We start from the raw sequence: 11,644 nt of genomic DNA on the forward strand, positions 1-11,644 counted from the left end.
AGCTCAAAAGGTGCCTGAGATATTGGCCAAATGAGAAAGAAAATAAAAAAATGATTAATAATGAAAATAAATAAATAATAATCATGAAAAAATTAAATTATTAATCAATTCGGTCAGAGAACACATAAACCACCACCATTTCATCAGAATCTGTAACTTTAAAAAAAAAAAAATTTAGTCATTAATCGAATAATTAAATAATTAATCGATTAATTAATAAATCAAAAATAGCCGTTGCAGCCAAATCACCTGGTCATTGGCATGTCCAAATATCAGCTTCCTAACTCAAAAGGTGCCTGAGTTAATGGTCAGAAGAGAAAGGAAATTTGATTAATTAAATAAGTACTTAATTAATCGCTAATAATTAAATAACTCCTCAATTAATTGATTATTCAACAAAAAACAAAAAATACCGTTTTTGACAAAGGACTTGCTCACTACTGTGCCAAAAATTCAGCTTCCTAGCTCAAAGGATGGCTGAGATATCACCCGGACAATCAAACAAGAAAGAAAGAAAGAAAACAAGAAAACAAACAAACAACCAGAGTGAAAACTGAGTACTCCCTTTCAGCGTGCGTCACTGCCGAGCCCCCTTCAGTGCCCGGCAATGACGTTATGCAGCGCCTGGAGATGGCATAGGAAAGGTGCGGTGTACAATAGTAGAAGTCAGAGCAATATGACGGTAGTTGGAAGGGTTTGAATGATCACCCTTCTTTAAAATAGGCTGTACAACAACATGCATTTTAAAGGCCATTTTCCCTGCTAGAGCGGGGGTTAGCCAAGTACCAAGTACCATGTACCAAGGCATGTTTCCAGGAAAGAGGAAAAGCTTGGGTTTTTTTTTTTTTTTAACAAAATGAAACAATTATGCAAGCACGGGAGCAAGATCTGAAGCACACTCCTTCAAGACACAAGGAGGAATGCCATCTTGTCCGTATGCCTTGCTCGTGTCCAGAGAGAAGAGTACTTATTTGACCGCATCAAAATAGAGTATAGGGAGTGGCATAGGAGGGGTAAGGAGTGCCTCAGTGGGAGATGGAATGTTAGAGTCATCCAGTATGGAATTGGAGGGAAAAAAAGAGAACCAAAAAGAGTTGCTTTATCAGTCGGAGAGACAGCAATAATATCATCGGAACGGAAAAGCAAAAGAAAGGTAGAGCAACAGAAGTTGTTGGAGATACTTTTAGCTAAGGACCAGAAAGATCTATTTGTGGAAGAACACGAGAGGTTGTCACATTTCTTTTGGATAAAGGAATGCTTCGCATCACAAATAACATGTTTGCAATGATTTCTGGCAGATATGAAATCTGAATGCGAGTCAGAAGAAGAGTTTTTCCATGTCCGATATGCCGCATCTCTTGCACGAATGGCCGCATAGCAGGAATTATTGAACCAAGGATTGGTGGGAGAGATAGACTTAAAGAGAAGGGGATATAAGCCTCCATTCCTGCAACAATAACTTCAGCTATACGTTCAGCAGAGATAGAGGCAGCGCCCGAGGAGAGGCAGTAATCTTTACAGAGAAAGGCAGAAAAGAAGTTTTGTAAACCAGTCCAGTCAGTGCTATTGAAATTCCAACACTGCCGTTTAGTCGGAGTCGTCAGAGGAGAAGGAGTGGTGGTAAGTAAAGAGACATTTATAATATTGTGGCCAGAAGAACCAATTGGAAGTGAAATTGTGTATTTGTAACGCAACGGATTGGAGGTGAAGAACAAATCCAAAGTATTGGAAGAGTGGATCATGACGATCTGGCATATTGGGTAGGGTTGGTGATAATTTGTTCCAAATAATTGAGAATGGAAAATGTAAGAGCTTCAACTCCCCCAACATCCGGTGGGAAGATTTCAACCACTCCCAGCGTGTGTCCATCCATCTTAAGAATCACATACAGCGGTAACTTAGTAAAACCAACATCAGAGAAACACGAGACTTTCATTTCTGGTCGAATTGACAAGCACAGATTTCTCTCCTTTTTTTGGTCACAGTAACATTTGTCAGCATGTTAAAAAAAAACATATATTCAAACAAATAGGGCATTAGTAGGGAATGAACAAACTCATGAGGTATATGGGATTTTAACATGGGTGGTGGTTTAACACGAGCCAGGGAGGGGGTTTAGACAGGAACACCAAGGACAAGCTGCGGTCCGATTGGCTACATATGTCCCTTCTGCCGACACTTATAATGGGCAGGCAAGCGGCATGCAATAAGAAAGTGGGAAATCCCAGTATTTAAAGACAGGATTTCAATGAATGGCTTGAATGGATATTAAAATGTTAATGGAGCAAAAATAAATAAATAAACAAATAATAATAATAACGGACCCATCTCGCCATTCATAAAATTAATCTTCCAAGCAAAAGTAAAAATATATTTTTGAACTCGGTGAAACATCCAGAGGTGCGCTGTTCAGGTGTACGCAAACTGCTTGCTTCGGTTTTATGAAGATCGGTACATTATATTATTGGCACCAGGTCGGGCAGGAGGCAAGATGGGACATGGATGGCTCATGAAGACATAAACAGAGCATTAAAGCCAAGCATAATAATCAAGACCATGAAGCATTCGATTGTGGAAACACCAACAACAGGCATTTTAAGGCCATTTTCCCTGCAAGAGCGAGGGTTAGCCTTGCGGTCCCCATGACAATGTTCTCCATTTTGCCCTATTTTCTGCATCTCCCCTTGTTAACCCCCTTGCCCGCATTTCTTCTTCGACCATCTTTAGCCAAGTCTTTCTCGGTCTTCCCCGTCCTCTACTTCCTTCTACATTCATTTCCATCACTCTTCTCAACCAGTCACTTTCATCCTTCCTCAACACATGACCAAACCATCTCAACCTGTTTCTCTTCACAGCATCCATCACAGGCTCTATTCCCATCATCTTTCGCAATTCATCATTTGTCTTCCTCTCTCTCAACGATACTCCACACATCCACCGAACCATTCGCATTTCCACCCTTTCCAGCCTTCGTTGCTGCTCTACATTCATTACCCATGTCTCACTCCCATAAACACCCACTCCCATAAACTCCCACTCACACTTCCCTCACCTTTCCCTTCAGCTTCAATGACACTCCCCTCCTCGTCAGCACGCCACTCAGTTCCCGAAACTTCTTCCATGCACAACTCACTCGAGCAACCGTTGCCGAATCTGATCCACCTTCTCCATTCAGCATATCTCCGAGGTAACAAAATGTTTTCACACTTTCCAGCTTCACGCCATCTCCAAGATCCAACTCAACATTTCCTCCATCTGCAGTTCCCTCTGTGCACACCTTACACTTGAATGTAGCTGCCACACTGGATAATGACCCTCTCAAACCACTACATTTTTGATGAACCCACTCAGCGCACATTGTACATTGAATGGAATTCACTCCGACACCCTTCCTGCACACAGCACATGGCCACTTCCCAGTTCTTTCCACCTCACCACATGCTTTACCACTTGCCATCACCTTCGTTGTTCCGATATTCACCTTCAGACCTTTTGTCTCCATACATTCCTTCCACTTGTTCATCTTCTCCTTCAGTCCATCCATACTTTCTGCAATCAACACCAGATCATCTGCAAACAACAACTCCCACGGTAAACCCTCCTTTACGTTCTGAGCCAGCACCTCCATCACAGCTACAAATAGTAGTGGACTTAGTACCGAGCCCTGATGCACTCCCACCTTCACCTCAAACTCACCACTGTTCCCGTCCTTCGTCCTTACAGCTGTGCGCGCTCTTTTGTACATTGCCATCACAACTCTGATCAACCATTCCTCCACTCCTAACTTCCTCAATGCCCATGTCAATACTTCGCGTGGAACCCTATCGAATGCTTTCTCCAGATCAACAAACCCAAGAAACAACTTCTTCCTCTTCTCCATGTACTTCTCCTGCAACTGCCTCACAATAAAAAGCACGTCTGTCATTCCTCTTCCTGGCATAAATCCAAACTGCATTTCGTCAATCTTCACTTTCTTCCTTATCCTCCTCTCCAACACCCTTTCCAATACCTTCATTCCATGCTCCAATAACTTTATCGCTCGATACGAGCCACAGTCCAGAGGGTCACCTTTCCCCGACGAGGGTACTCAATTCCCAATCCACTGGAATGCGGCCTTCTTTCACCACCAGATTGCAGATCTCTGTCATTCTCTTCACACCCCAATTTCCCACTGCCTTCAACATATCTCCCACAACTCCCGTCGGCCCTCCCGCTTTTCGACTCTTCATTGCTTTTATCGCTTCCTCAACTTCCTTCTCGGTTATCTTCTCTGCCGGTCCTAAAACTGGGTTACTCTCTATGTTTCCATCCCATCCATTCTCTGCATTCAACAGTATTTCCATATATCTCTTCCACCTTCCTTTAATTTCATCTGGGTCCACAACGATTTGTCCCACTTCATCCTTCAAGCAACTCAACCCCATCACATCATACCTCTCTTTCGCTATCTGCTTTGCAATCCTGAATACCGCTCTCTGACCCTCTTCCGAATCCAAGCGTTCTCCTAACATTTTCCTACATGCCTCCTGCGCCTTTGCAACCTCTTTCTTTGCAGCCTTCTTGGCTGCCTTGTAACTTTCATGCTCTGCTTTTTCTGCTCCCGTACCCTTCGCCTTCTGCCACTCCTTGAACTTCTTCCTCTTCTCGTCGATCTTCTTTCCAACTTCATCATCCCACCACCATGTTTCCGAGTGCCTCGGTGGTCCTTTTGTCCATCCACATACCTCACCAACGGCTCCCAACAGACTAGCTTTCATTGACATCCAACCACTTTCAAGCTCAACCACATCATCCTCGACCCTACTCAGCCTCTCTTTTAATGCCTCCCTTACTGTCACCTCTTTCAACCTCCACACCTTCATTCTCGGTTGGTACTTCACCCGCCGAGCTCTCCTCGCACCTTTCACCCTTATGTCGCAGACAACCAAGTGGTGCTGTGAAACAGCCTCCTCCCCCGGGATCACCTTTGTGTCCCGGAGGTGCCCCCTATCTCGCCTACGCACCAGCAGGTAGTCAACGGTTGTCGTCGACCCACCTGACGTGTATGTAACAAGCTTATTATCCTCTTTCTGGAACTGGGTATTACAAATCAACAAATCAGCTCCATCAGCAAACTCCAAAATCCTATCACCTTCTCCATTTCTCACAGCATATCCGTAACCCCCATGAACTCCCTCAAAACCATCCATACTCCTTCCCACATGTCCATTTAGGTCTCCTCCTACCACAACAACTTCCTCATCTTTCACGTTTTCCATCAGCTTCTCTATAGCACACCAGAACTTGTCCTTCTCTTCATCGCTCCGACCAACCTGCGGAGCATATCCCGAGATGATGTTCACCAAGAGCTTTCCAATCATCATTTTCACCATCATCAACCTTTCACTCACTGTAGTCACACTCACCACACTGTCTACAAACTCCTCAGAAAACAGGACACCAACACCATTCACGCCCTCCAGGCACCCTTGCCACACAAACTTGTATTTCTGTCCCTGCCTACCCTTCACCATTCTCACACCACTTCCCTTCCATCTCATCTCCTGCACACAACATATGTCCACTCTTCTTCTGACCAATACTTCCACCACTTCTCCTGATCTCCCTGTCATTGTCCCTACATTCCATGTCCCAAACCTCAGAAACCGATCTCCACGTCGGGCATCAGACGTTTCGTCGTCATAAATGGAATGATTTCCACCCTTGCTTCGATCGGGTTCCCCACCTTGAGTTTTGACGAGAGGGAGTGGGGTCCCCCACGGGGTACTTCGGGCTGTACCCTGCCCATATATAGTCGTAATTGTCATGGTTCTCTTTTTTGATTGGATTCGATTTGATTGTGGAAAGACATCATCAAAATAAAAGTCAGCATCTCCAGTTCGAAAAAGGCATAAAATACGTGAGATTTCAAGGAGGTTCAACCTCAAGAGTGGGCAACATCAAATCGTCATTTATATCAGCATCAACCGAACACACCTGAAGGGTTACACTGCCCCCACATGATCATAATATATGACAAACAGACACACCGTCCCACCTGGAACATTGGCTTTTTCTCCAAGGCTCCAGCAATGGCCTTTGCTGCTTCTACCCCGATGGTGTTTCCTTCGAGATGAAGGGATCGCAAGTGAGGGCAGGCCTCAATAGCCGACACCACGACCGCAGCTACAGAAAAGGTATAATCAACACTTCAATCATTTCATCCCCAATGCACCTTATTACTTTGTGTACTTGCGTCCCAAAACTTAAAGTCAAACGGTTATAAGAATAAGTTCCTGCACCAAGGTAATCTGCCTCATACATAATCAATTACCTGTTGAGTGAGTGAGTGAACGAGCGAGTATGAATGAAAAGTGTCACCAAGGTTAAGCAGGAGTCAAAGGTGTGACAGGTGAAACTAGAGCGAAGTCGATGGCTCTCCATTGCAAATCCCCATGCTTCCCACTTAAAGCAAAGTTGAACGATGGCAGAAAGTTCCACTGGGAATGACCCAATATCAAATTTTGAGTTAAAAATTAATCTTCTGGTTTGACCCCCCAAATCACCAGCTTCTCCTTGCGTCCCATTGCAGGCATGAACCAGTAGTCAAATCCAAAAAAACATTGCATATTTTATGCGTCCGCCAATGTTAATTGCAAATACAAATTTTCAATAAAAAAATGTTTTAAAATGTGCCCGTCATTGTATTGTTTTAGACATTTGACCTTTTGATCCATCATTGTATTTTTTTAAACATATGACCTTTTGATCCATCCCCAGGGCCTAAATGGGGCTAAAAATAATACTGCGCTCACCTATTCTTGCCATTTAGTGATCATAACTACCAAGTTTGGTCAATTTGTGCACAAATGTTTAGGAGGAGATAGCGTGACGGACGGAGACAGACAGAGCCAATTACAATCCCCCACATCCCCCCTCCCCTCCATCCCTTTTTTTTTTTTTTAAATAAATAATCAACAAAACGTTCACCGAGGTATGCTAACTGCCGTGGGAAGCAAGGATAAGGTGACTTTAACCCTTCGTCGGGGCAAATAGGATAATGTGATAGAGGAGAGGGTTGATTATAGGGTATGAGTGAGTCAGAGGTCAAGATGACCCAGAAGCAGCATCAAAAGACCTACAGGTAGCTCGTGCCACTGTTGATGTCAAAGTGCACGAGTCTACCATTAGAAAGAGGCTGCACAAATTTGATCTACATGGGAGGTGTGCCAGGAGGAAACCTTTGCTGTCCAGAAAGAACATCAGGGCAAGACTAAAGTTTGCCAATGAACACCGAGGCAAAGACCAGCACTTCTGGAACAATGTGCTCTGGACAGATGAGTCAAAGGTAGAGCTATTTGGCCACAGTACCAGAAGACATGTTTGGTGAAAACCAAAGACAGCATTTGACCACAAGATCCTGATACCAACTGTAAAGCATGGAGGTGGAAATATTATGGTTTGGGGCAGCTTTGCTGCATCAGGGCCTGGGCAGCTCACCATCATAGAATCCACTATGAATTCTTCATTGTACCAGAGGGTGCTTGAGGATAATGTGAGGCCATCTGTCGGAAAGTTGAAGCTCAACCGAAGGTGGACCTTGCAACATGACAATGACCCTAAACATACCAGTAAATCCACCAAGGAATGGCTGAAAAGAAAGAAATGGAGGGTTCTGGAATGGCCAAGTCAAAGCCCGGATCTAAATCCCATCGAGATGTTGTGGGGGGATTTGAAACGAGCTGTGCATGCAATTGTGCATGCTGTGCAACATTTTTTTGTTGAATAAATTATTGCAAAGTCAATTTATCATTGTTTTTTGTTCAATTAGATCACCTTTATCTATAGATACTGTTTAAATGAAGATCAAATATTGATACGTCCACTTATGTTAAAAAGATTTTAAAAACATTTAATGGGGTGTACTTACTTTTTCCACATGCGAAATTTGCATTTACGTTAATTTAAATTATACAATAGACTACAAAATGTAAATGTTTCATGATATTTGTTATATTATATCATCTTTATCTGTCAATATTGTTGAAATGAAGATCAAATAGCTGTATGTTTAAATATGTTGAAAAAGTCAAAACTTTACATGGGGTGTACTTACTTTTTCACGTGACTGTATATATATATATATATATATATATATATCGGTTATTTATTAATTTTTTCGATTAATTAATTAATTTTGAAAAAGTTAGATTCTAATTAAGCAGTGGTGGTTTAGGTATGCTATTAGCCAATCGATTAATAAATTTATTATTTAACAATTATTATTATTTATGTTAGTTAAGCAATCAATCTGTTGTAGTTATACAGCGCTTCCTCCCTATTCCTTCTCTATGTGTGCGCCGAAGGACATATTATTTATTTATTTGGCATGGGGGTGGTGTGCATTGAATGTAGGTGTACTTGTTAATGTTATTTATATGGTATATTATTTTCCCTCGCATTGAGCGGTTCGGATTTACCTCATGGTGAAGAACGAGAGACGCCACGAGTAAATTGTATATCATGACCACGTGGTTAATTGGGCTTGAGAATCTCGGGGAAGTCTCGACTGTAAAAACTGTAGACGTAGTGCAGCTTTGAGTGGACGTAATTAATAAATGTTATAACGGTAACGATAGTAAATCGCCAACATTTACCACAGAGCTGAGGTAACTGGTCTCATGCATTCCACGGGTGACTGAAAACACCGCACTTCCTTGTGTTGTGATCTTTGGTGCTTTGGAAATACCACACGACCGTGAAAGCCCGATGGAGAAAAACACCGGGAGTCACTCACCGTCTTCAGCAGAGTTCAACTTCAACCCTTTGCCTTTGAAACTCACTTCCTCGGGAATCTCCTCAACGGACGCCTTAGAAAGAGACTCTGTCAACCGAGCCAATTCTGTCGTGTCGGTCATGGTGCGAAAGAAACGGCGGGACACAAAAACAAAAGAACGAATGCCCAGAAGAGGCAATAAACCGGGAGAAAAACAGTAGCGGTTTCCGTTTTAAAATCGTACTCTCGCGATGTCCGTGAATCTCGCGATATTGTGAAACATTTGGTTTTCCATATTTGTTTGATTGTTTTTTTTTCTTTAATACCTGTCAAATTACAATCCTGTCAAAATTAACCACATTAATGCTTATAATTCACATATTATATCATAACAGAGCAGTTTTGCGAGTATGAGTCAAAACGATATGTGGAACAACAAATACAACACACGCAAAACCAACTCATATACACCGTCTAAATATTTATCACCATAAATAAACCACATCAGTTCGGTGTGATGCCATACATGTGACATTGTCGAATTAAAAAAACCTACGTAACTGCAAACAATGTACGAAAACCTCTGTAGCGTCTAAGCTAACGATTATATAAAAAATACATGTTGATATCATTTAATATTCGGAAAAATAACGTTTTCCATGTAATTCACAATTGTGAAGGAAAATAAAGAAGAATGAACAAGAAGGAAAACCATTCACGAGAAAACTCGAACGATGCATTGCGACGTCATCAGATTTATGCTGATTCCTTCAGGGGCATATTTATTACGTACGTATTTGTCGAATTTAAAATCAACATCACCCCCACCTGTACCTCCTCCTCATCTATTCCCAATCACCATACGTTCCCCTGTTCATTGTGATCCGAAATTATTTCTCTTCCTTTCCTTTTATTGCAATCTCTCAATGTCGCAAACACATCGGTGCATACGTAATAAATCGATGGCTCCACGAGAGTGAACGGTACCGAAGGAATGAGCTGATTCAGTGGGATTCGCTGTGATTATAACAGTCTGGGAAGATCATCCAGCCAATCACCGATCCCAATCCCAAACCCAACACAAACCATAACTGCCAATATACATGTAACCCTCGCCCTCTTATCTCCAATACTTCTATATTCAAGGTACGGTACGGTACCTACACCTATTTAGGTCCCTCCCTCCCCCCTCTCCTCCCGCCCCACGTACTGCAGAAGGTCAAAGGGAAATTGTTGAAAATTTTGCATCAAAGTTTCAACAAAGCATTGTTATGATAATATGGAGAAGATAAAGCGCGGCGTTACGCGCGCTGCTTGTGAGCAAGGAGGAAGCGGACAAGCGGTAACATATGAACGTCTTTATTGTAAGACTACACTGTAACACTGAACTCTTCCGGGCTGGTCGCCCGGTGTATATCCTGAGGCCACGCCTACCCCTCGGGCGTGGCCACCGCCCACTTGGTGCGTGGAATGATGTCACCACGCCAGTGGGCTTTTGTGTCCGCCACACGCGCCCCCCCAGAATTCCCGCGCACCTGGAGGGCCAGTTTGCGGGGCAGACGAATGACCCGGCCGAAGCGCCCCCTGGCGATCGGCGGCGTCTGGGGTGCAGGGATACCAGGTGGGATGCCCCTGGCTGCCCCTGGGATGGGTACAGGACCGGGGGGCGCCGTGGCGGCGGGGCTGGGCGGTGCCGGGGGTCCGCCCGCAGGAGGGCGGCCCCGACGTGGGGGTCGGGCCACTGGCGGTGGATGGTCCACATCGAGGTGGGCCGGCTTGAGGCGGTCTACCGAAACGCGGTCAGGAGTACCGCCGATGTCCAGGGTGAAGTGCTTCGCCCCGGTCTCCAGCACGCGGAAAGGCCCGTCGTACGGGGGCCGCAGTGGTGTCCGATGGGCATCGTGGCGGACGAAGACGTACTCCGCCGTGCGAAGCTCCGGGGCGACGTGCGTCGGTGGGTGCCCGTGGCATGCCGTTGGCACCGGGGCGAACCTCTGGGCGGTCTCTTGCAGAGCGGAGCGCTGCTGTGCCGCGGACCATGGTGCCGTGGAGTCGGGGAGGAACTCGCCCGGCACCCGCAGCGGTTGCCCGAAGACCAACTCCGCCGCGGATGCGCGCAGGTCCTCCTTGGGCGCCGTCCGGAGGCCCAGCAGGACCCAGGGGAGCCTGTCGACCCAGCCGCCGTCGCGGAGGGTGGCCCAGAGCGCGGCCTTCAATGAGCGGTGAAATCGCTCACACAGGCCGTTAGCCTGGGGGTGGTAGGCCGTGGTTCGGTGCAGCCGGACCCCGAGCCCCTGCGCAACCGCCCCCCAGAGCTCCGAGGTGAACTGGGGGCCGCGGTCGGATGAGATGTCTGAGGGGGCGCCGAACCGGGCGACCCAGGTGGCGATGAAAGCCTGCGCGACATCGGCCGCCGTTGTCGACGCCAAGGGCACGGCCTCCGGCCACCGGGTGGTGCGGTCCACCATGGTGAGGACGTGGGTGAAACCCCGCGAGGGGGGCAGAGGTCCCACCAGGTCCACGTGGACGTGGTCAAACCGGCGTTCCGGCACCGTGAACGGGGCCAACGGGGCCTGGGTGTGCCGGTGCACCTTGGCGCGCTGGCACGCGAGGCATGTCCTGGCCCAGCCGCGGACGGCCTTCCGGAGGCCATGCCAGACGAACTTGTCGGCGATCAGCCTTTGGGAGGCCCTCGCGCCCGGGTGGGACAGGCCGTGGATGGTGTCAAACACCTGGCGCTGCCAGCCCGCGGGCACAATGGGGCGAGGACGCCCGAGGGAGACGTCGCACAAGAGGGCCGCGCCCGCGCCGTCGAACGGCACCTCGGTGACGCGGAGGCCCGTGACGGCGGTCCGCAAGGCCTGGACGTCGGGGTCAGCGGCCTGGTCC

At 46.2% G+C, this 11,644-nt stretch overlaps 1 protein-coding gene across 1 annotated transcript in view; it reads right to left on the reverse strand.

The window, feature by feature from the left end:
* Window positions 1-9,014, reverse strand: part of RANGAP1 (Ran GTPase activating protein 1) — a 108,849-nt gene extending 99,835 nt beyond the window's left edge. Inside the window, exons 1-2 of the mRNA XM_068117771.2 lie at window positions 8,777-9,014; window positions 6,038-6,165 (exon numbers count right to left, since the gene is read on the reverse strand). Of these exons, the coding sequence (XP_067973872.1) occupies window positions 6,038-6,165; window positions 8,777-8,897 (249 nt within the window). The 5' untranslated portion in view covers window positions 8,898-9,014. The remainder of the gene's footprint in view (window positions 1-6,037; window positions 6,166-8,776) is intronic.
* Between the last annotated feature and the right edge of the window lie 2,630 nt (window positions 9,015-11,644).

The sequence above is a fragment of the Myxine glutinosa genome, chromosome 5, assembly GCF_964187855.1.
Source record: "Myxine glutinosa chromosome 5, kmMyxGlut1.1, whole genome shotgun sequence".
In the NCBI taxonomy this organism is placed as follows: domain Eukaryota; kingdom Metazoa; phylum Chordata; class Myxini; order Myxiniformes; family Myxinidae; genus Myxine; species Myxine glutinosa.